The following is a 26,757-nucleotide window of genomic DNA, read 5'->3' on the forward strand; positions in this document are numbered from 1 at the left end:
AATAAGATGTAATGTTGTATTTTACAGTATTATGATACAAACAATAAGCAAACAGAAAAAAAGCAAGAATTAAACTGTATAGGAACCAACACAAATTATTAGTTAAAAAATATATAGCTTATCTTCATTGGAAATAAATGAACAGGCAACAAAAAAACCACCCCTGATTTCAAAAATCAATTCTTCCACATATAAATAACTGTTTATATACTGATGTAAAACATGCATGTGTGGAGTAGTCTAATAATGGGATTAGGGGTGTCAAATATAATTTCAAGCTTAGTAAAAGTCTATAACATTGAGATGATGGAGAGCCAGTTAAAGAAAAATTTTAACATTAATAATTTTACAATAATTGCAACAAAGTAAGTATTAATCATTCATTCAAATCATCCAATATGAAAAATAAATATGTATTATACCACAACTTAGTTACAATTACTGATTTGAATAATAAATTTTGTTAAGAGCTATATGTGTATCCACCTTAATAAGGTTCAAGGCAAGAATAATTTGGAATTTCAGAGTGGGGATAGTGTTAACTCTCACTGATAATGTATTAGAACCGGCTATACAGGTAGTTTTGGCAGGTATTAACTACCCATATGAAGCAATCATAAGTTTTCAAAGTAAGAAGGCTTTCTGATGCTAAAGTCAGTGCTTTTGAGAGATACCCAGATAGCTACATATCAGAAAGTAAAAGCATAGACTATATGGTGGGTCTGTCCAACACGGTACCCAAATAAATGTGGAAATCACAAAAATAGAGTACTTTCATTTTAAAATAAACCAAAATAATTTAATATATACAGGGCTGAATTTAATCGATTGTCTATCTGTATTTAATTATTTAATCAACTTTTTACCTCCTCCAAGACACTAGGAAATATAATAAGTTATTGTTTCAATCATCCTACTTTTATCTTTAAGATCATTCTTACTTTAATTCAAATTATCAAACCTTTTAGACACTTATCCATATTGATATTACAACACTCTAAACCCTGATATGTCTTACTATTGACATATCAAATGGGTCATCAGAAATTGAGATTTACAAAGGGCAAGCCCTTTTATTTTCTTTCAATGGACCCAAGCTACAATTTTATGTCACAGTGGATCACAAATTATTGTTTTGGTGAATTCTAATTAGTTTAAGTTCAGCCCTGTAATTTATATAGAAACTTAGTAAAGATTCTATCTGCTAAGTTAATAAGGTATCATCAATTTGGTCTCTAGGAGGAGCCTGTGAACTGGCAATTTTCTTTAAACTTTTATTATAAACTTCTACTAATGATTCCTTCATACCAGACTCTAAAACTTCTACTGTTTCCTGAAAAACAAATAATGATTTTTAAATACAGGATCTGCTGTCTTCGAGCATTAGTCTGTAACAGATGCCAAGCAAGATAGGCCCACTTTTAACATATATTCTGTATATCAAGGCCAGTAACTCAGGAACTATTTGTCTTATCATACTCAAATTTGAAGGCGTCCAAGATCTGCACGCTTGAAAAACAAAAAAGACCAGCTGTAAGTTTTCCTGGCTGTACACCATCTGACACCTGTTATTCTCATGTACAGGTGCTTGATTGAATAATGTTAAAGTATCTACAAACCTTATAAATATCATCATTTTCTCTCAAATTGAGTAGTGCCACCAGGGTATGTTCACTGTTTCCTTTAACTCCAGTATTTTTCTCTTTTGTACCGTTTACCAGACAGGGTATTAGTGATTTACGAATATTGGTTGGTAAAATATTGTCATAAGATAAATAGGATATTAGTTTAGCTAAAGTTATTTTTATATCATTAGATTCATGTTTCATTCCCTATAATAAACAACAACAACAAATATAAAATATTATCAATAATATATATTCTCTGTTAGGACAGTGGACAAAACAGTCTTATAGCATCAAAACAGTCTTATAGCATCAAAACAGTCTTATAGCATCAAAACAGTCTTATAGCATTTAGACTTCAATAAAGCTTTTAGACTTGTTGCAAGAGAAAAAGTTTACAACCAACATTTGTTCAGTTTGAAGGATAATTAACTTAAACATTAGATACAAGAGCTGTCCAACTTCATGTTAAAGTCTCATACAGGCAAATAGAGAGTATAGTATTCTAGTCATTGCCTTTTCTTGTACAAAATCAGTCTGCAAAAACTTACTTTAACTAGAATTTGTATGATATCTGGTGAAACTGTTTGTGAATTATCAAGTTGATATTTCAGTAGATGGGCTGATGCTTGGAAACTCGTTTGTAACACGGAAATCTGAAACATAGTTAGTAACACTGTGGTAATATTGATTAAACTCAGAGATATATCTTTTAGTGAAACCTTGTCCCTGATTTTAAAAGTTGTTCTCTTGATAATTAATTTTAAAGTTAAAATAGAGACAAACTATGAAACTTACTGTATCTTCGGTATTTAGTTCTTTAATAGTATCAAGAACAGTATCTTGACTAATACTGTTTAGTACATGACTAGCACATAGTTTTAATGCTACTACTAAACCTACACTTCTACCATGTCGTAACCTCCAGTCTACACTCTTGTCTTTATCTGAAATAATAACATCTTCAATTTTTACCACATTCAGTATTAAATAATGAAAACTTTGATACCTTTTCTACTTTGTCAATAACTTAACAATTGATATTAACTTAATCAAATACTAATAACATTATTCGTACTTATAAATCACTTTTGATATTAGATAAGATATCAGATTGAACACTGAGTGTGAATGAAATAAAATGCCATTGCCATGAACTCTCAACTTATATGTCTTAAAGTGTATGCTGTTCATTCTGAGATGTAAATTTGTAATTGCAGCAACTATGGCTGCTCAGGTGTGTATCATGTTACTATGTTAAATCAATTTAATCACATACTCATGAGATGAGATTTTAATAAATCTGTCAGTTCATCTTGTGGTAAAACTGAGCATAGAGCACCAATACATCCTGCTGCTGCTCCTCGTGTACTGTCATCTGTACTTGATAGTATTGATACTAGTGTAGTTTGTATCTGTTTACGAATTGGTTCTGATACCTTACTACCAGCTCCACATAAACAAAATCTTAAAGCTTGTAACATAGTATCTCTGGAAACATTAATTATATATAATAAAAATCATTAATACAGGCAAAGATGAAGAATTTGACAAGTGGAAATTCTTTGCAATGATTGGCACAGGAGGACATCCTCAGGTTGTTGACTTGACATGACTGGCTGACCAGCTCCAAAACACAGACTGGACAAAAACTGCCCTACATCACTTGCCATGAATGCCATGCATTGTACTAAATTCTGATAGATTTACATAACAATGTACTATGTATCGCAAATCCAGATATATAGGTTTTCAAGCCAGAATCAATGAACCATTCACCTGGCAAACAGGCCCCCCCAATAGTGCTAGTGACTTACCTAATGCTAGTATCATCTGTTGTTTTTATACCAGTATGTAACTCAGTAAATAAAGGATCAACTCTAGTATGAATGACTATCAGATGACCTAAAGCTGAAGCAGCTCTCAATCTTACTATACGATGAGGATCGTTTAAAGCTTTAGCGAATGTTGTTTGCAGTTGAGGTAAGAATGGTTTTAACATTGCTCCAACCTAAAATAATCAATAGATTTTGACATTTGACCCTTAACTATAGTGAAATCAGCTAAGTCTGTGAAATAAAATCAAACTGTTTTAACTCATGATGAGAGGCAACCCCATGAAGTATGAAATGAGAAAAAAGCAGCAGCATAAACTACTCAATTGCAATTTGCAACTACTGAGGGATATTTAAAATGAACAATCTATAGTACATAGGCCTCCGAGCAATGTCTGTGTCACAAGGTATAGTATAGACACTGACGAAATCAGAAACGATGTCAATGATGTTAAATATCATACATGGCTGATCCTCACACCCATGACACTAAGCTATGTAACATAAAATAAGTCAACTCAAAACTGGGCTATATCAATGTCATATCATATAAAGACATCAAATGACTCTAGATCAAATCAAATGAATATTGCTTAGGTTAGGTTGAACTAACTTTTCATGAAATTCTGCTACAAATGGGTGATGAAAAATTAAAAAAAACTGTCCTCACCTTTTCTAACAAGAGATTAAGAGTTTCTAATAAAGCCACTTTAACATTAGCTGTAAATCTGTCACCAAGGATACGAATTAACGGACCAGTTATATTGATAACAGATGGTTTTAAAGCTTCGGCTGTTGATAGCGTAATTATCTCCCCTAATCCAACAGCTGCTGATTCTTTTAATTCTGTTGACCCATTCAATACACCTTCTCTATAGATTGGTAATATGGGTGCTATTCCCTAGAAATATACAATTTATTATTTGTTATAAACAGGATGGAGCCACAGAGGGAGTGAGGGGGACAGAATGTGGGCAGCATAAAGATATTGTAAAATTGTATAATAAGAAATACAGAACAAACCTGACTGTCTATTGTTGACCCTCTCAGTCTCGCCTATGTTCATCAAACTATTACACATGTTCATATCCTGAGTCAATATTACAGAAATATTGAAATTTACATGAAGCAGGAATCAAGTATGTAGATACAGTAGTGCCCAATTTAAAAAGAAATGAATAAGAAATAAGAAAATCTAAAGATTAAAGATGACATCTTGGAAACCTTTAACTTTGTTTTACCTACCCTTTTAGGAATAGAGAAACCAGGTAGTTGTTTATCTTTACAATCAGATGAAGCGTATCGTACAGCTTGTCTTAAATCTCCAATATGTGTCAACATTTCAGTCACATCTAATCTCTACAAATTACAAAATAACATATTTTTGTCTATACTCATGTAAAGGGGATAGGGAAACAAGTAGTTCTCTCAAGTTCTACCCATCAGACTGGTCTCTAGTACAAGAGCACTCAACCACTCATGGCAAGGAATGTATACCGTGAAGCTTCAGGATGTATCATAATAATATATATATCTTTTTTTTCAAATTTTATATCATTTATATTTATAAAATTATTAGAGAAAATAGACTTAAAGGGAAAAAAGCAGTAGTAGCTTAAAGGGACAGATGCGCCATTCTGGGTATCTTGAAAATATGCAAATAGTCTTCAAAAGTACTAGAAATGTACTTCCAGTGACGGTTAAGTGTTATCAGAAGTTTCTGAAGTGACATTTCTATTGCCTTTCAATATATAACAGATACTCACTTTGACAATAGCATTCAAACAATTCCAACTACCATCTAAAATATTGTCTTCACTTCGTAAAAATAACATCAATAACCCACGGAACAACTGGGGTATATAGTCTTTATAATCAGCATCCGTTTGGGAACAGAATGAAAATAAAATGGAGACGGCAGATGCACAACAATTAGGATCTTTATTGGAGCTGGCTTGTAACAGTTCATCCATGATAGTTCTAATACCATGGTAGTCTTTGACTGATAGTACCACAGTTCTACAGTACTCTAATTCCTGCAAGAAAAATTTCAAAGAATATAAAAGAAATTTATTTAAATATGAGTTAAGCATTACATTTGTGTACTCCACTATTATGTGGTCAATGAAGACTGGCAATTGTACTGCATTGTACAAGGACATTTCTTTTGTTTATATTTCAAATTGAGATTTTAATCATGCATTCTAGCTCACATTGCCTGCTAATTGTCCCAACAAACCAAACACCATTGTCTTATTTAGCCAGCCTCATTGACCTCCATTAATGTCAAGGTTGAAGTATTTGAAGATACTTCTGTCCATGGCTATCAGTAAGGGTCTAATTTTTTAAGTTTACACAGATCTACAGAATTAACTTGACCAATGCTGGGTCGAACCCAAATCCTACCTGATAATCAAAAGAAAATTTACCTGTTTCTCATCAGGTGTACCAGCCTTTTCAGTAAGAGATGTTAGTAAAGCTGGTAATATTTTATTGAGATGTTTTGTTAAAGCATCCCCTGCTACTGATGTTAATAATGATAGAGCTCTGGTGTTTACTGGTGGTGTTATTAACTGAAATAAACAAACAAACAATGAAAAATAAAGCAATATCAACATGTATTGTAATATATTGTTTATTATTCACCTTCCAAGATGAATAATTTTAACTAGAAAGACCTAAACCACTTTAATTTTCCTGTTCTTTAAAGGATAAAATATTACCTAACGTTATCAGCTGTACCGGTATGTATCTAATTGACTGACACTCGAATCATTACTTCGAAAGAGGAAGCTATTCTACTAGCAGTTTTTGAAATGATATAATTGAATTTCTCACTGTAGGTTACACCTTGATGCATGTATCTGAGATTTACATGTTTCATTCTCTCAAATCTTCAGCATAAAACACAACTATCCATCATTATACTTACTTTGGGTACTAGATATGGAAGAACAACTTTACTTTTAACTGCCATGACTTGTTTTAAACCATCTAAAGCTTGCTCAGATAGATCAGGGTTATTCTATAAAAAAGTAAGTTATTTAATAACTTGTATTAATTATAACTTCATATCTTATAGTGCTTTGAAATTAGCACTATATTAGGGTTTTTTATTTTAGACAGAGACAAATACTTTGGAATTTTTAACCAGCAGATCTATTAATGATGATGACAATGTAAATTATTGAAACGTTGTGTATAATAAAATTAAGGAGTAGTATAAAATTGTGTTCGGTTATTTAACTTAGATACACTATAATAATCAACATGATTTAAATTCTAAATGTATAGCCATCGATATGACATCGAGTAAGTCTCATTAGCCAAGTTGGAGAATATAAATTTCATTTTCATTCTAAGAGATAGTATACTATATCTACTGACCAATCTCTTAAGTAAATTGGGTAATATTTCGTCTAAAGCTCTCTGTCCAATATTCTGTTGAAGATGATCAAATGTTTTTGCTGCGGCTTCTCGAACTTCAGGTAAAGGATCACACAGTGCTCGTCTTACAGTGGGTATTAAGTTATTGGAGAATATTACAACCTATAATAAAACATTTAATTTATTACTTATATTGCTCTGCAAGAGTTATGGCTCTAAAGGAGGTTTGGTCATGCTCCACTACAATTGTCCAAAAAAGAAGAAAAATGCTAAAAAAAAAAATGAATTGTCCCACCCAAACAAGATATAATTCAAGGCATATTCAAACATAACTATTTCTAATCTTAAACTTACATGTTCTCTGCTGGTAGAGGCCATAATTTCACTGAGACCTATACAGACACCTTGTCTCTGATCAGCCTGTTCTGAGTTTAATCCTTCCTCTAATATAGGTATGATCTCTGGTAGAACACGTTCACCTAATTTACGTACTAGATCACCTAGAGTTCTCCCAGCAATCTACAAACAAAATAATAGTATGGATTAATTAATAGAACATAAACAGTGTGCAAAAAACATAATAAACTGAATCATATTCGCAAAATAGAAATTAGAAAACAGCCTAAGAATATTCTATAAAATTTTCTAAATGCAATTGTGATAGCTTTGAGCTACTTATTAAAGGGATTGAAAGGAGCACTGATAGCATTGATTTGCACAATTACAATTTTCAGTCTGACCTCTGCAGTTCAACTACAACTAAGCCTTATATGACTTCACAGTCACAAAGGCCCTTAACCTTTTTTCCTTTTATACGACCTGTCAATTCTGTACATCAAACGCCTAATTCAATACACACAAAATAATCAATATGCTACCTACCTGTCTCTTATCATGACTAGTAGAAGCTAAACATCCCAACAATATGGTAAACAAAGTAGGCAATATTTCACGTAATGTCTTGGGTGTATTGGTAACTACTATCTTCCATACATGTAATGATGACTGACGAACTAACAGAGCTGTATCAGACCTCCCTACATACAGCCCAGCTAATACACGATTTCTTCTATCCTCTCCTAGCGCATGTATAATAGCCTACAAATATAGACATTGTATTAACTAATTTCAGAAAATGATTGCAAGCAGGAATTCAAAATAAAAGATGACGTATTTATACTATTTTCTGAAATAATCAAGGTTTCCAAAAAGGTATTTAATTTCATCTGTTCTACTTGATAAAAAGAATTCAGCAAGTTATATCGAAATCACATGAAAACATTTTGATTTTAGCATGTACTGCTTTAAGAATTTTTCTTTAAATTGTTTAGTCAAATATATCTTTGATATATCATTAAATGCACCAATTATGTATCAATCATGCCTATATCAAGTGCCTTGAGACAAGGCTGCTGTCTTTTAGATTGTTGGAATGAATTTTAGTTACAAAAAAATACAGATAACAAAATATTCAATCAATATACCTTATGTGAAGACTCTGTACCAAAATTATCATCATCACCAGTAGATCTTGTAGTCATTTTACCAGTGACACCTGAAATACAAGTTATCTCCCCTTACTAAATAATATCATTTTTCAGTTAATCTTCATTTTTCATGAAAACTCCAGAATCAATTTTCAAATTTAATACAGTAATATATAGTACTGATATTGAGCAATTTGTATTCATAATCCAAAGTTTACAAAATTATTAGCAAATTTAAAAAAAAAATATAATGCTGAATATTTTGACCATTTAAAAATCTAAAAAGATAGATCCCTGGTTTATATGCTTCTTGAGCTAACGACTGCATTGAGGGAGTGTTGTTAATGCTCACAATAAGGGATACACACAGGTACTTGTTACTTTCATCATCCCCTGGGAAGGTCTGAGACAAAGGTCAATCAATTCTCTGGCAGGGAATCCTGGTAACTCAGGAGTGGAGCACCAGAAATAAGGTCAATTAGGGTTCAATTCTGGCAAGTGACACTATACAGTGGATGCTCAGGACTCATAATTGATTGGAAATCTCCATGACCAGCAACATTAAGTTCAATTTGTGAGGTGAACTGGTTCATAACTCAATTCAGACTACTCTGACAACACTCCCCTTTTATAAATATTGACTAATAGTGTTAAATATTAATCATCTTAATTAACTGTCATTTGCAGGTAAAATCATTGAAAGCAATATTTATTTTAATATAACTTTCAGACTAGATATAAAAAAAATTAACTATATGCAATCTTAAGCATATACATCCACTTCAACTAATAATTCACAACTTTATTTTCTGTACCAATTTAGCACAAGATTTTTTTTTTTTGATAACAGTTGGCCATAAACAAAGATTAAGAAGTTAACAACACCCAATGTGAGACTCTATATGATATTGTTGGACTATATAACATTGTTGGACTATATGATATTGTTGGACTATATAACATTGTTGGACTATATGATATTGTTGGACTATATAACATTGTTGGACTATTTGACATTGTAGGACTATATGACATTGTTGGACTATTTGACATTGTTGGACTATATAACATTGTTGGACTATTTGATATTGTTGGACTATATGATATTGTTGGATCAAACATACCTGATATCTTGAATAGTAAATCTCCCAGTAATTGTACAGAACTGTATCTAATTCTCCAGTTATCTGAGAACAATCCTTTCTCTAACTCTGGTAGTAATACTTCTATAGCTGTATCAGCAAACAGACTAATCAATCTCTGACCAGCTCGTAAAGCTGTATCTCTTACAAACTCTGTCTCATCAGCTAATGCCTAAAATATAATTCACTTTTTCAGTTTTGCCCAAATTCATCTGCTGAATAAGGAAGATTATTACTAGATTTAGTTTTATCTTCTTATAAAGTTTGGGTCTAATAACACAATATAACTTCTATATTGACCCCCAGCCACCAAATTTCCACCATTGCTGACGAAGACGTGAACAAAAGGTGTATTTATTGGCTGTATCAAATTAGTCCAGTGTATTTGATTGGTTAAAGGAGAGGACATCAGATAGACATTAACTGGAGTGGTTGAGTAAAATTAAAAGCAATACAGAATGAAAGTTTGGTCTAATTTTCAACCAAAATTCAAACCAACCTACCTGTAAGATAGATGGTATAATAGGACCAACCTACCTGTAAGATAGATGGTATAATAGGACCAACCTACCTGTAAGATAGATGGTATAATAGGTCCAACCTACCTGTAAGATAGATGGTATAATAGGACCAACCTACCTGTAAGATAGATGGTATAATAGGTCCAACCTACCTGTAAGATAGATGGTATAATAGGACCAACCTACCTGTAAGATAGATGGTATAATGGGACCAACATATGTAGAGAAATCAGGACCGAATGTAGCAGGGAGATATATAAAGGTCATGATATAACCATCTCGAACGTGGGGTGCTAGATCTTTCTGTTCTGCTGTACGAATTATCTTTGGCATTAATTCATGAAGTTTATCTAGTCCCATTCCACCTATTACTTCACTCAGACCTATAAATAGATAATAATGCAAGAATATGGTTTGATCTAATGGTGTTTTTAAAATAGGTTAAAATTTAGATCTGTTCAGTCAACTTGTGTGCAGATACCTCATGACATTGAAACAGATAGGTTGTAGGTTTCATTTTATTTAAAATATCAACAATACCAATACTTAAATTGGCTTCTGCTTTTACTTGTATTTGCAACATTTTGCCTTAAGTTTACACAGCATTGCTCTGAAGCTTAGGATTTAAACATTATTTATTTCACATACATTGGGATAAGTTGTGTCTGGTCTATAATCATTTAAAGGTAAATAAATTGAAACCTAATCAATATCATACCTAATGCTGCTCCAGATCTATCAACAGAGCTCTGTTCAGCTACCAGTTTATCCATCAACCAGGGCATTATATCATCAAACGATCCTTCTCCCAAACCCTTCACCATAGCACCCAGAGCCTTAGCAGATACATTCCTAACTTCTGGTACAGGATCTAATAGACAATCTTTTAATCCTGGGATAACATTCGGTAAGTATGGAGTAAGATCCTAGAAAGGAAATTATGTTGAAGAATAAAATATCGAATCAACACATGTTTGGCACAATCCAGTGTCACAATTGGCAAAGCCAAGAGACAGGATAGGAAAATCAAGTGACCTGATTAGCACAATCCAGTGACCCAATTTGTGTTGGTTAACACGTACAGTTCTCTACACTAATCTGCTTTGTCCAGAAACTTGACTTAAAGCAATAGAAGTCGATAATTTAAATTTAATGATTGTCATTTCTTAAGGAAAATACTAATTGAAGAGATATTAAAGAGATGTAAATGAAATATTAAGCAAATTTTTAGGAAAAATCAAAGAAGTACCTTCTGATCTGTCAAAGAATACATATTCCCCATAATCTGGGCAGCCATTTTTCTTGTGTCTGTAGATCTATCTTGGAAAGCTCTTTGAATAACTGGCATAATCAAAGCCAATGATGGTGCATCAACAAAATGAACAAATTTGGTAGCAAGTAATTTTTGAAGACATTCTGTTGTTTTATGTGTTGGATTTTGTAAAGCTTTGATAAGAGTTGGCACAATGACTGAAAATAAACAGAACAACAATAAAATATATGTATCATTTCCTATGTCTGGTGAGTAGACAGCAATCCTGGATCATTTATGGACTAACCATAGGCAAAGCCATCAAAGGAAAATATTTTCCAACTTCCAATTTTGTTTACAGTTTACTACAAACCTATTCATTTCAATTTCATGTCCTGTGCCTATGCTTTAATAACATTGCTTTTAGCGCAACAATGTCTACTCCAAAAATCAATTTCAGAAGTTTTTTGATGATCTACATAGCAAGTCCTGTCCCTAATTATATTACCTTGAATTTCAGGGTTTTTGATAACAGAACCAATCTGACGTAAAGCATGATAACCAGCATCTTGAACTTTAGGATGTGAATCTAATAAAATCTCCATTAATTTCGGTACAATACTTGGTAAACAGGCTGATAGCTGTTTGGGGGCACAGAATGACATAGAACCTAATAACTCTACAGAACCTGGAATATAAAGATATAGATGTAATCATCAATGCCCCAAAGCACACTTTATTTAACTATCAATCAAACTTGTCTTGAAGTGCAGACACAAGAAGAACTACTTATCGAGTAGAGATACAAGCTGAAACAGATCAGTTGTCTGAAGATCGCACAGAGTAAAACTGTAAGTAACAACATGCTTAAGGTTCTGTTTTAATATTCCTTGATGTTATAGTGTAATAGTCAATCAGTGATAGGAATCAGCTTTACTTGACAATCAAAACCAAATCTGAAGTCTCTGACGTCCATAAAACAGAGGGATTGTCTCATCTGACAAACATCATATCCCAGAAGAATATGTGTCAAACCAGATGTAAAGATTACCTATCTTGGTTCTCCAGGAGTTTTCTTCCAAGCCTTTAAGTAAAGATGGTAATATAAGTTTAACACCATGTCCACTAAGATTCCTCATCACAGCTTTACTACAATCTACAGCAGCCTATTAAATAATATTAATGATAAGACAAAGAAAAATTTTCATAGAAATAGGAATTGTAAAATAGTAGTATAGTACAGTTGATTAGGAATGATTTTTCAAACTTCATGCAACATTATAGGGAAATTCAAATGAGAAGCCAATTGTCCAATTCAACTAACATATTTCCTGTTTCTTCATTATTCCAGTCAGCCAGTTGTAAACTAGTAAAGATAATCGAAGTTTGCCAAGAAGCAACAGGTAGAATGAATTCTCAAACCATGGATGTTTTGTAATGAAATTAAAGATCTGCTTTGTTTTTTCAGTGATTGAATTAATTGGCTCACCTTTCTAACAAAGCCTTTAGCATCACCAAAACATAACAATAAATGTTGAATGATGTTGACTATATACGGCTCAAAAAACTTTCCTAACATATTACATAACATCTCAAACGCAAACAGAGCACCTAGAAAATACAGTACAAAATCATATAGTGATCAATTACTTACATAATACATTTTACTTACTGATCAGAATTCTGTTTGTCAAAAAATCTAATATGGTTTTTTTTTTTTCCATTTTTTATGATAAGGTTTCTGAATAATTCATGCCAAAACTTTGATTATAAACTAGAGTGGGGCTTTGTTACTCTGTCAGTTAATAATTTTAGAATCTTTTGACTCTTTTGTGCCAGGGTATTTTCAATAAATGATGCTTGTACATGGTCTTTGTTTTCAAAATGGTTTCACTGTTCAAAACAATCAAAACTGTCTTGGGCAAGATTATAGCTCAACTAAGATATTTAGGTACATCTTAGGAACTGTATAACTTTTTTAGGGATTTTTTGCAGTACAACACAGGAAGAAAAAAGATGTCTACCTTCTCTTTTAACAGGATCTTTTTTATCTTGAATAGCTTCAGTCAGTGTTGTCATAACATTTTGTTGTTTTAGAGACATGATTCCTAGCCCCTTTACCAACCCAGCCAGACCATACGAGGCACCACGTCTTTCAGCATACTTCTCAGATTCTAATAACGTCTTTAATAATCTTTCTATCAGAGCAGGTGCTTCCTGTTTTATACCTGCTACTAATGGAGGAAGACAGTTAGCTACAGCTTCTTGTACCTATACAAAATAAACATTGTGAGACTTTTACACCACTGATTTCTGTTAGTGATACAGGACACAGGAGAAGACATGGTTGGAAACAGTGTCAAGTTGCTCAGATGAAAAAAATACATGCAAGTCCCATGTGCTTCAGACTGTGCACATGGTGTTGTCCTTAGTCATTAGCCCAAACAGGTGCACAAAAACAAAAAACTGTATTTGATTTAAGGGAAAGAAATCTAGTCCAATAAAATAAATCCTCATCAAAAAAGAAAATCTCAACCAATGAAATACGTACCCCCTGTGAAGGTGTAGATAAAGCAGCTATGAGTTGGGCTACGACAGGTTTAACTTTAGGATTGTTATCTAGTTTTAAATGTTTAGTTAGTGTTCCCATCAGTATAATTACACTTTGTCTGATTGCATCGTACTCTTCTGTTTCTGGGGCAGTGTTCAGGAAATTTTCAAACACTGGTAGTAGAGTATCAACTTTAGTCTGAAAAGAGAGAATAGGAAATATAAATTTGGAAATTCAAGGGATTTTTACTGAACCCTTCCATCACTAGCAACTGCTCTATATTCCACAGATTTAAATGATATATATGCTAGTATTGAGAAGAACAAACAATGGACTGGTTATGGAATTCACTGATATAGAAATTTTCACAAAGACTCAAACTATATGACAATGAGTTAGGATTGATTATTCACTGTACTTTCCATATCCAGAAATCAGGTATGTCATCTCTCACAAGTAAATAAATGCCCAGAGGTTTGGCCAGGAATCAGCTGGTTATAAGTATCATTTGATATCTACAGCTATCTCTAATAGCTTTGTTCAAGTAAATAATACTCTCTTACCATGCCATGTTTTTCTACAGTAGCTAAGGCAGCATCTCTCATCAGAGATCTAACTTCAGCATTTCTATCACCTAATCCACCAGGTACATAGAACTCAAACAATGGCGCTACTTCATCTGCTGGTAATACTGGTGCTATTTTACATAATGTCAGTGCTATACCAGACCTGGCTGGCCACATATCAGTGGGTTGATCATCAGTCAAACGACCAAATTCATCTTTCACTGGTGGGGGCATCTGAAATAGAGATTTTATATCATTTAAATCTCTTGGGAATATCCATTACTGTCATATTGTAATATTGTGGTCTTAAAATATCAAGTTTTTTTAAGCATTTTGAAGCAAATATAGCTGAATTATTGACAAAGTCCAGATAACCAATACATAGAAAAAATAATCAATACCATACTACTTACATATAATTTTTGTTGATAGAGATCTAAGAGTTGATATAATATAGGAGATACCATGTCAGGGTGGTACTGTAAAACCTGGGCCATAGTACTAGCAGCTGATATTCTGATAACCTCTTCACTATGTATAATATCTTCTACTATATCATTACATAGTTCTTCTATGGGTTCTTCATATCCTAGTCTAGTCTTTAATCTATAATAAAGATGGGGTTTTATCTATTACTTTTTCTGCAGCTAATTGTGCTTAAATACAGTCATACATTGTGTAATAAGGACAGTAGCTTTAGCCTAATAAATTTGGGTTCAAACTGTTAAGGGATTTTTAACATGTACAGTTTGACAGACAGAATCTCAGTTTATTATCTAGGCATTCGACGTACAGACGCCTTTTACATGTCAGTCCTCAGATTGGCATTACTGAGAGAGGAAAACTATGTTGTAATAATCAAAAGTACTATCTTGACCAATGCCAGGATTGAGTGGATCTGGTGAGTGATCTGGGATATAAAAGAAACATGTGGAAACTTACTTGATAGCAAGATCTTGGATATATTCTTCTGGATCGTTGGCAGCTACCCAGACACGTTTGTTCAACTTTAAACCAAGTTCATAGTTATCTTCTATAGTAGGCAATACAGATGCCAATACCAGTAAACACTACAATCAGGAGAAATTACATTTAAATATTATTTTACTGTTTCTAATTGTGCTCCAAAACCATGCAATGAGGAAATTTCGCTGGGAGAGTGGACATTTTTTTTCCAGTTGTTGAGTTGGTTTTAGAGTCACTTATACAGATTATAGAAATGATCTCTCATCATAAAAAATTGACATGATTTGCCCTCCCAAAAGCTACTATTAACTTATATTAACCTAAATATTTTTACTATAACATAAAGGAACTATAACAGAAAGTCTATGAATTTAGCCAAGAAATGAACATTACCTGTAATGCAACATCTCGAACAGTTAAACAAGAAGATTGAAGAGCTGTTAATATTTGAGTTATTTCCTTTGATTCTATGACAGTGGCGCCAGCTTCTCCATTAGCACATCTAGCGACTTCTAATACAGCGTCGACTGATTCTTGCTGTGGTTTATTGTCTGTTGTACCAATTAGATAAAATAATAGTTGGTATAGATTCTCCCTTGGTAAATATGAAGGATCATACTGAAAAATCAAAAATAATCCATATCAATTTTAATAATGCTTCATGAACTCCCTTTTTTGGGGGGTATTGTTTGTCCTCATTATAATCATACCAGTTTTCTACTGCAGTGGAGTTCTAACAATGTTAATTTCCACTAATCCAAGAGTGTACCAGTAAAGACCTGTTTGTTGCTAACTGAGACGAAATGTGAGGTAGGGAAACTCCAAAAAGCTGTCATATTGCTCTACTATTGGATTTCACTATCTTACAATTCATCATTTTTAGCAACTCATTACAACAAAACTGTAGTTGAAAACTAGTTAGATTACAATGGATACCAAAAATATCAGAAAAGAAACAACAAAATTTTATCATTTAATCTAATTGAAATTAGACTATACCTATAACAAATCACAAGACAATATTATGGAATATATTAACACACTTCTTTAATACGGTTAGGCACATAAGTGTGTTATATTCCAAAATATTGTCTTGTGTTTTGTTATATGTGCTCCTCGCTTCTATATGTCGTTCAAATTTTAGACTATACCTGTTCTCCATTTGTAGTTCTCATCTGAGCATGTTCACCAATCAACTGTATAGCTAGACTCTTAACATCCTCATTCTTAGTAATATTAGCTCCACCTTTTAACACACAGTTCAATAGATAATAAATATAGGCGAATTCAGACGCAGAAAATAATTCTGGTTCTTCTTCATTTCCTTCTTCTTTCATTTCATCTCCATTTTCTTCACTATCCTGTGATGTTGATTTCTCTGCCAACAACATGACGGCTCGCGATACCTGGGTGTTAATTGGTTCCTTTGTCCACAATGGATCCAGTGGCACTTTAGGATCCAGAGCTCTTAATGTAACATTACCAATTAATCTTCCTGAAATTCAACAAATAAGTGATAATATAAGTGCAAACATGCATCATGAGCCTTTCTTAACCTTGTGTAAATCTTGAAAAATATCTGTCACCATAAATAATATGGTAATAAGTATAAATAGTGCATAGAGAGGAGACAGAAAAACATTTGCAATGATAGCAAGCGAGGTTCAAGAAGATCCTTTTTAACAACTTGTCCTAGCATTGATCTTCTCTAGATTATCCATACCCATTTACAGCAGGGTCTAATGGAATAATGAGGAAAGATGACTTATTTAAGGTCACCAGATTTTCACAAGCCAACTAAAATTGCAACCCACGACTACCATTAGTTTTTCATAACCTAACTCATTCAAATTCACAAGTAAATACTTACCTAGGTTTTTATCGGTAAAAGCTAGTTGACCAAGTTGTAGAAAGAAGTGACTAACTATGGGTGCTGAAAGTGGTGATTGTAATAATGGTACTATTTGAGACAATATATCTTTGATCTTACTGGAACAACTGTAATAGTTACCATGTACTGCTGCTGATAGACTTGAACATCCACAACTAACTCGGTTATACAGCTAGAATAGAGTAATTAAACATAGATTAGTACTTCTGGATATACACACTTTCAATGGAAATGGTGATTTAAATTCCACATTTCTGCACCTAATTGGGCTAATAAAGACAGTTAATGCCATGCAGTGTTCAATGAGGAAGATTTTGCCACAGCAGTTGCATTAGTTACACTTTTTTTTAGCGTTCTTTACCATGTACAGCCTGTAGCACACAGAGCTTTGGTTTATTGTTCTCTTAACGACAAGACCATGTTTCATGACATTCCTGTTAAATTCATCTAAAAACACTTTATAGTTCACACAATTATTCAGGCTCATATCGAGGGCCATATCATAAGAACATAAGAATGCGCACTGCTCAAGTTGGCATGTCCAGGTATACAAAATAAGGATTGACGGTAAGTATCAGAAAGCAAATGAAAGTCAATAGTTTATCAATTCCTTCTAAACCAGAATTACTGACTGGGGAAACCGGGTTGAAAGAACTGGAATTTTTTCATCCCACTTTCATCTTACTTGAATAGAATAATATAATAAATAGTTATTTTCATTACATAATTTAACACTTACAACTGTTATTCTCTTTCTGATTTCTGACTCTTCTTGTAGTTGTATTTGTAATAATTCTTCTTGTTTTTTGGACAATTTGGGGGCCTCTTGTGGTTTCTTCCCTGCTGTCTTCTCTATTTCCTGAAATAAAAGCCAGTGGAAATTATCATAATGCGTATAAAGTCTGTATTGAGAGTTAGCCTTGTGAGAGCATTTCAGGTGTCTAGTTAAAGCAAGGGTTATTGAAAGGGTTAATAATATATTTTGGTGTTCGACTATTACCTTTCTGAGTTCTATTTCTGCCATCTGTTCAGCGTAGCTATAAACCTTATTCTCTCTCTTCATATTCTTATTAGTGTCCACTTGACGCATTGCACTAAAAATAGAAATATGGTTATTTCCTGGGTGAAAACCTTGTCAGATTTTGACTTTTTGTAATTGAGAATACTAGCATAATTTGTGAAAGATCTTTTGATCTTTTGGAGACTTGTTGTTTCAACAGAGTTCAATAGACATATTAAAGGAAGCTGGAACATTATGAGTTTGCAAGATTTCACTTGCTACAACAAAGCGACTTTTGTAGTAGACAGAACAATAATAACACTTCGAAACAATTTTGTAACGAAATGAAGAGCTAATGATGCCTATATATGACCTACACATACCTGTCAATCAAAGTTGTATCATACGGTGTACCCTCAGCTGTCATAAATATACCATACTCTTCTTTAGTAACATTAGTCACTTTATAATCCACTAATAAACTCTGTGAATACTGTAATAGTCTTGGTAGATATAGATCTGGTACACATATAATATACGTCTTGATAATATTCTCTTCTGTCTAAAATTATAATGGAAATAAGTTAAAATACTACAGGCCCTATTTTTCTGCCCCTGACTCTACCAGATGCATAATGGTGCGATTAATGAAAGAGGTCATAAGTTCAGAACACAACTAACAAATTAAGTTGCGTTCAAAAGGGCATTGGTTTATTGTCCAAAAAGCACTGGACATTTTCGATGCCAGTCACAGCAGACCCATAAGTCAAGCTTATGCTCACATTTCTTAATGTTTGAAATGAAAAGTAAAACAATAAACTATTATAAGTACCTCTGTAAGTTTTTCACCAGTTTCAACAATTTGAAAACAGTCATCAGAATTATTAGTAATAAATGTAGCAGGATCTTGTTTGAGTTTCAGTAATATTGATATCCATAATGATTTCTGATGATAAGCTGAAAATATAAACATATTTCTTATAAATACATGGTATACACTGAGTGGGTTCAGTAGCAGTCGCTGCGTTGGTTTTTGACATAACCTCATTTGCTTGGATATGTTGAACAAGTGGTTGTCAAGGGTTCTAATCTTGGTTGACTAGTGAAACTCTGATAACCTTGAATAAATCTTTTTCTTTCAGTTCATGCAGTTGATCCAGCTGTAAATGGGTAAGGCTAATTCAGAAAATATCAATGCACCTTCGTTCACAGTACCCTTAAATTTGATCCCTGGTTGTCATATCTTTGTTTCTCATAAATTACAAGTATTTACCAATATAAGGATGGTGACTGATAGGAATGGCAGCTAAAATCACAGACTGAGCCTCTTTCCCTTTAATAAATACAGCAGATGTCACTGTTACCAAGGCTTCAGAAATAATTTTAGGGGAGATAACTTTGATAGTTTCACGATGTGATTCTTTCCCTTCTTCATCCATTTTCATATAGGCTATATAGTCTGAGACCTATAATTAGAAATAAAATAAAAGTTTTACTTCACACTCCTAAATGGACGCAAAAAAGTAGGCAACTCCATACAGTGTGGCATCGGGGAAAGTAAAACAGGGGGATTAAATGTGCCAACCACATAAGATAAACAAGATTAAGCAATTGTAGATCAGTCCGTCAAAACACTACTTCAAAAAAAGGCAGAAACAAATTCTACTTTGTTTGCTTAATTTTTTGGATATAACACTCGAACTCAGCTGAACTCATTAAGGGTTATAAAAGATTTTCCAATATAATTAATACTACTATATTCTTAACTTACTTTTAGATTTGAAAGAATATCTGTAAGTTCTGAGAGTAAATCAAGTTGGAAATTAGAACCAGATAAAAACTGCATCATCTTCTTTATACTGAATGTAGCTGATGATTGTACTTCTACTGATGGATAGGTCAAACAGAACACTAATGCTTTATAATATGGCCTACAGAGAAAAAAAATGAAATGATTAGATTTTTATGTCCTACTTTTCTGCACCAAGTGGGCTAATGAAGACAGGCAATGCATGCAGTATGCAATAAGGAAAATTTTGCCTAAACAGCAGCATAAGCCTTTTTCAATTTCCACTTGTCGGAGGCTCTTAGCGTGCACAGTTTGTAGCACACTGGACCTCAGTTTATTGTCTTGTATGATGGAGTTGTCTGAAATATCAGAAAGTATTATCTCAACATATCAAACTTACTTGCAGATAGCATCTTTCATCTTCTGTGGAAAGTCATAGATCAGTCTTTCTGTTAGAGTTATGATATTCTGTAGAGCTGTAATCAAATTATATCAATAATTCATTATTTAACAATACAATGAGATAGGATAGATATAATATCTAATGAAAACACCCTGTACAGTTTTATATTGATATAAAGTATGCATGTGTAGAAGAGTTTAAGGTTTGAGGGGTGATAAATATCATATCCAGTCTAGAAAATAGTTTTATCTATCACTTATCATATACAAAATAATCCTGAATGTGTCTGTAGTAAACAACAAGTGTTGTGAGGGATCAAAACTGCAGTAGTGAACACAGCCAACAACAGCTGTTTTCAAAACTACGAGTGGGCTGTTGATGAATAATTTTCTGGGAACATGAGTTCTACAATTCTTTTTAAAAATCTATAGAGTAAAGAAAGTCTACTAACTTTTAACAGAGGCTGACTGAAGGAATTTATCATTAACAAACAGTTGTTTATTAGTTATAACACTCCAAAATATAGTTAGAGATGATTCTAAAATAAAAAAAACATGATAAATATACTAAAATATAGTTTCAGATTTATATTCTTGTTTGTAGACATAATTTTAGGGGAGATAACTTTGATAGTTTCACGATGTGATTCTTTCCCTTCTTCATCCATTTTCATATAGGCTATATAGTCTGAGACCTATAATTAGAAATTCAAAATATAATGAAGTGCTACTTCACACTTCTAACTAAGTGTGTTTAATGAACAACAGGAGCGCAAACAATAATATAGAATCTTTTAAATCGTCATCGCTAAGGCAAAGGCCATATGTAATTATCAGCGGCTTTTGCAATAATCTTGACATATACAGTGAAACATTTCTTCAATCATCACAGAAAATTGACGGATGCAAATACAAGCCATAAATGGCCCTGATATACAAAAAAATGCTAGAAAACCCTTTTAATCCCTTTAACCCAAGACCTTCCTTCACTTACCAACTCCTATATCCACTACAGCTAATTTTTCTAATATTAAACATGCAGAGACAGCTTCTGTTACTAGCGGTACTTGACTAGGTTGTTTACTAGCTTTCTCTACTGTCTGTAGTAATAACGGTAAAACTTCCTTCGCTTTCAATAGTGTATCACTGTGAAACGCAGAATTCATACATAATATATAGCCATTTCGTACAGGAGATGTCGCTGTTTTTAAGGTCATTCCTTTCTGAAATAAGAGGGAGGGACATTAAACTGGGTAACTGTTTGCCTCCGATTTTCATATTTCATCATTTATTACTAGCAAATGCCATCATATTAAGCTTAATGTAAAAAAAATGTTAGAGATTTGTCTCAAAATATAAAATGTGCATTAGAGCCATGCTGCGGTCTTCTCTTTTTGCAGACCATTTTCAAAAACTATTAAGAAAACAGAAAAATGAAATACCTTTAACCATTGTATAAGTTTTTCTGGAACATCAGTAGTAAATTTAGAACACCATAATTGTAACATAGATAAACAATGGACTAGTGTTCCTTCATGAACTAGAAAAACAAATAATTGTACTCATTTTATAATGTTTTAAACAAATTTATAAAAGCCAACTGATTTGCTATCTTGAAAATTTTTTAGACAGTTTTGTCACATCAATGGTAATAACTACATGAGAAAGAAAAGAACTTAATATTTCATGGGTTTATTAAATTGCACACACAATATTTAGATGTCTCACAAAAAATATAGAAAATATATTAGTCACTATAAAAACTTATGAAAAGAATATAAAAATTTATTTTCTGGTGCAGTATAAGTTTAAAAAATTAAAACTTACTGTGGTAAGTGTAAGTATAAAACTAAAAACTTACTTTCTATAGTAAGTGCAGGTAAGAAATTAAAAAATTACTTTCTGTTGTAAGTGTAAGTAAGAAACTAAAAACTTACTTTCAGTGGTAAGTGCAATTGTAAAACTAGAAATTTACTTTCAGTGGTAAGTGCAAGTATAAAACTAAAAACTTACTTTCTTTGGTTAGTGTAGGGATAAAACTAAAAACTTACTTTTAGTGGTAAGTGTAGGTAAGAAACTAAAAACTTACTTTCGGTGGTAAGTGTAGGTATAAATAACTCAGCAACAGTAGAAGACATATTCTGTACGGAGGTTGTACCACTAACAATGTTATAATATAAATTACCAATAGCTGTTATTACACTTAACTTCTGTTCTAATATTGTTAGTTTACCTTCAGAACCTGTTTAAAGAAATAAAATAATATCCATGAACGTCATTAAGCAATTATGACTCATTGAAACAAAACTTGAATAATTGTATTCCTTTTTAACTATTCACTTTTGGACCTTGACATTTGACTTGGAAGGAATCAGTTAATTCTCAATCGAATTAAGCTCTGTAGCTTAGGATGACTTCGATTGATCCTTCCAATCAAAGTCACATTTAGAGTATCAAAACAATGGTCATTAGTTTATCACAAGAATAACTCACCACCAAGAACAGCAAATGTTTCAGAAACAAGTTTAAGAACAGCTCCAGCATCACTACAATAGTTAGCCAAATTCTTCATCCCCAATTCAGCAAATTTCCTTAAGTTTTCATCTTTACTAATTAGCTGAGCTGAAAAGTTGAAATTCATCAAGTCAAATCAAACTGAAAACAGACAGCATTCATTTTGGGAGGTTCATCTTAAGTTATAAACTTGGTCCATATGCAAAGATCTAGACTTTTGTTATTATTCCCTACAACTCAGGAGAGGTTATTATGGACATATGGAGAGGCAAAGTAGCAGTTCCAATAAAATATCATTAAAGCAAGAAGAAACATGGATAATTCTGGACACACATAGATTTTAAGGCTAAAATTTTAACGGTGAGCTGTGAACACTATTACTGATTGGCTTAGCTAAAAAAAAATTCCTAAGAAAATTTCTAAGACTAAAGTGTGATTGACTAATATTAGGATATCATTTTAATAAAAAATATTTACCATGCAATAGCTTTCCAATATCAGAAGCAAATTTACTTAAATCTATTGTTGTACCACTGAGCATACAGCATACAGCTATAAATATCAAATTATACAATTACTATCAATATACATACATAGTCTATAGCTACTAATTATAGAATTTACTTGAAATACAACAAAAATTGTATCCAGTTAGTAAATTTACATTTGGAAAAGGTCCTCACATTATTATGTGGCCAGTAGAGGGGGCTACTGTAGAAATTATTGTTTGGTTACTCACAAGAAATCTACCAAATTTATTGTACCCCACTACTGTCTAAGACCCAAAATACTAAATTAAATTACTTACTTTCAGTAATAATTTCAGGGTTACGTAACATAGCTTTCTGAGCAGTAGGTAGTAACTGTGTTTTAAAATAATCACTTGAACAGTACACTAATATCTCTTTAGACCATTTCTACAAATAAATATATTAGTATTAAAATACAATTATTATCACAACTTTCAAGAAATATATTCCCAATATCTTGGAAGCAAGGAAGTCATTCACATTAAAAATGCTTCAGGACTATATTCACAATTATACAATTATACCTTAATGTTCAGTTTAACTCTGATTTAGACTATTGAATAAATATTTACAAAATATATTAAGAAAATTGGGGGCTTACTCCAACCAAAGAAAATACATAAACTATTTAAGGAGGGGAATTAATATCTAATATAGGCTTTATTTCTTTAAACACAACATTAAATTATTGAATTAATATCCAACATACTTACCAAGATATGTTGAGGGTTCTTACTTCTAGAAGCTAAAACTTGTTTACAATAAATATCTAGATAGGGAACCTGTGGAAATAAATATAAATGTGTCCTTGTCAAACATCTTGGCAAGGATCTTTCCCAGATTAAACATATCCATGGAAATAATGAAGAAACACCAACTTTAACACTTTAACAAAATATGCTCAAAATGTAGTTTTCAGCTCTGAGAAAACTCTAATGGGAGCTCTAGATTATTAATTTCAAAATTACCTTGAATTCATCTTTAACACTCCTAGTTTCAGGGGAAGAGTGGAAATATTTGAGTAATAGGGCACAGCAACAGATACTAGAACGAGATGGTTCCTTTTCTTTTACCACTTTTGCATAACGTTCACCAAACTTTTTCTAAAATAAATAATTTATAATCAACATATTTTGGAATTTGGCTTTGCCCCCTAGTGGCCCCCTTGGAGAGTTTTGTGGCCCCTGCTCTGCCTTCTCACCTGATGTTTCCTAAAAACACCACTGTTTTTAACATCTAAACACATCATATGTCCTCCTCTTCTGCACCTTTGTCTACTATAGAGTGACTACTAATGTTGAAAAGGCAATAAGGTAAGAAACTAGACTAACACTAACCTGTGACCAAAGTATAGAAAGTTTTCTATATGTAGATTTAGTTATACTCTTATTATCAGCTGATAGACAACTATCTATTAATAACAGCTGTATTCCTACCTATAATATCAACATCAATTGTTGTTAGACAACATTAAATTAACTTCTGAGAGAATTAGACATGGCATCAGGAATTGTTGCTTGACCCTAGGAAAAGAGGGTGACTGAACAGTTCTTTGGTTCAAAATTCATTCTGCTAATAATAAAACAATGAAACGATTGCTAAAATAGCTAAAGAGCTTACTAATTTTAACTATCTAAAGGTAATAACCCTCAAAGAATATATGGATACTTCACAGAGCACTAAAATTAGTTAAAATTTGGTTAGAATCTTGTATCCTCAAAATGGCCCTGAGTCAGTATTATGACAATATTGTTGAATACTTACTATCTGTCCTAGGGTAGAATCATCAACACCATTAGGTGATTTTATCAGAATAGATAAAGCAATACATGTCCATGATAGAGCTACTAAACTCTCTCCAGAATTACTACGGCTGAAAGTAGACAGGAATGTCAAATTATTAATAAGTCTTGACAAAATTTTCACCCTACAGATTTTGAATAAAGAGTCACGGAATCAAATGATTTGGCTTACAAAAATACAGACATTAAAAATCAGAAATCCATAACAATATGGATTGACATAACACTTTTTGTTTTTTATCACAAATTATCAAAGATGCAAGTCAGACCAAAGCTTGGTCATTAGTATGGCCCTGTTTGCTACAGACTAGGCACAAATACAAAGCCCTATTCAAAAGCATTGCCTATTAGGTGCAGGAAAAAAAGTATTCAATCCCTCATTTTCTTTAAGCTTTCCATTTAAGCTGTGTCCTTTCTCAATGTAAAATTCCACCTAAAGGTCAAATTATATTCAATGATATCTTCAGAAAGAGTGGCCATATTGACATAAAAGTACTTACCAAACAGAATTTATTTTAGCTTTATGATCAGCAAATGGAGTTAAAGCTGAAGATATATGTTTAACAGCACCTTCAGGATAAACAGTAAGTAAAGAAGTTATTACATTACTAACAGCTCTGATGGATCTGTTATCTCTATAATAACCTATAGTAGTTACCAAAAACTTCAAAATTCCTTTTACAGCCACCTCAGGTATTTCTGTAATAAACAAATGAATAGAAGAATACACCAACACTATACATACATACATTCTACACCTATCCTTTAACTTTTTTGTAATTCAAGTTCTTAACCTTTTCAACATTGAATGCAAATGAGTAAATGAAATAAAACGTCATATACCCTGAACTCCAAGTATACAAGTTAAAGCTTATGACTTTCACGACTGCTCAGCTATATTTTGTGTTAACTATGTCGCTAGGTGCCATGGGCCCCCAGACGTAAAATTCAGAACACTGTCAAATGTGAGCAAAATTCACAACTTTATCCCATAGAAGTATGAGGTATGTCTAAATGCACAAAGAGTTAACAAGTTACCTTTTCTTTTAACTGCGTCATCAAGTTCTTTAATAACTTCTATTCTCTCTTTCGTACTGGGAGAACTAACTTTTTGGGCAAACCTTTTCAGTACCTCTGTACCAGCACTCTGAAACATTTTTGATAATCAAACTAACAAGTCAAATTGTATAACCTTAAGCAATAAACCTACACCTTGAACACTGAGTCAAAAACAACTATAACAAAAATAACCCTGAACTCTCCTGCCAAGGCTCTTTGGATATCTATCACATAGTTGTGCAACCTTAATACACAGTGCTAGTGTTGAAACTGAAAGTTTGAAAGGGTTCAAAAATGACAAGATGGAATATTTAAATTTCAACAGAAACCATTAAACTATTAGAAAAATTATGGCATCATACTATCAATCATTATTGATATAATGTAAATTAATACACGTATTGTAGTATGGATCAAAATCATAAATGTCAAATAGTG

The 26,757-nt window shown here is 32.6% G+C and overlaps 1 protein-coding gene across 1 annotated transcript; it reads right to left on the bottom strand.

The window, feature by feature from the left end:
• LOTGIDRAFT_223326 (hypothetical protein) lies at positions 1 to 26,416 on the bottom strand (the record flags this gene model as incomplete). The annotated part of the gene is made up of 50 exons (XM_009068682.1): positions 1 to 1,333; positions 1,620 to 1,832; positions 2,177 to 2,281; positions 2,424 to 2,572; positions 2,905 to 3,116; positions 3,443 to 3,636; positions 4,131 to 4,361; positions 4,706 to 4,819; positions 5,227 to 5,496; positions 5,890 to 6,034; positions 6,394 to 6,485; positions 6,848 to 7,009; positions 7,202 to 7,366; positions 7,730 to 7,945; positions 8,332 to 8,402; positions 9,459 to 9,648; positions 10,184 to 10,380; positions 10,716 to 10,923; positions 11,247 to 11,467; positions 11,758 to 11,937; positions 12,301 to 12,415; positions 12,739 to 12,860; positions 13,274 to 13,520; positions 13,801 to 13,998; positions 14,364 to 14,600; positions 14,780 to 14,972; positions 15,309 to 15,436; positions 15,726 to 15,950; positions 16,484 to 16,823; positions 17,199 to 17,395; positions 17,963 to 18,082; positions 18,224 to 18,317; positions 18,607 to 18,785; positions 19,056 to 19,180; positions 19,497 to 19,682; positions 19,991 to 20,154; positions 20,413 to 20,488; positions 20,867 to 20,953; positions 21,409 to 21,637; positions 21,857 to 21,954; positions 22,504 to 22,656; positions 22,908 to 23,036; positions 23,406 to 23,480; positions 23,737 to 23,845; positions 24,172 to 24,240; positions 24,427 to 24,519; positions 24,751 to 24,890; positions 25,219 to 25,331; positions 25,761 to 25,959; positions 26,299 to 26,416. The coding sequence occupies 50 exons, from the start codon at positions 26,414 to 26,416 to the stop codon at positions 1,205 to 1,207; spliced, it is 8,022 nt and encodes a 2,673-aa protein (XP_009066930.1). The 3' UTR covers positions 1 to 1,204.
• Between the last annotated feature and the right edge of the window lie 341 nt (positions 26,417 to 26,757).

The sequence above is a fragment of the Lottia gigantea genome, assembly GCF_000327385.1.
Source record: "Lottia gigantea unplaced genomic scaffold LOTGIsca_92, whole genome shotgun sequence".
NCBI lineage: Eukaryota > Metazoa > Mollusca > Gastropoda > Lottiidae > Lottia > Lottia gigantea.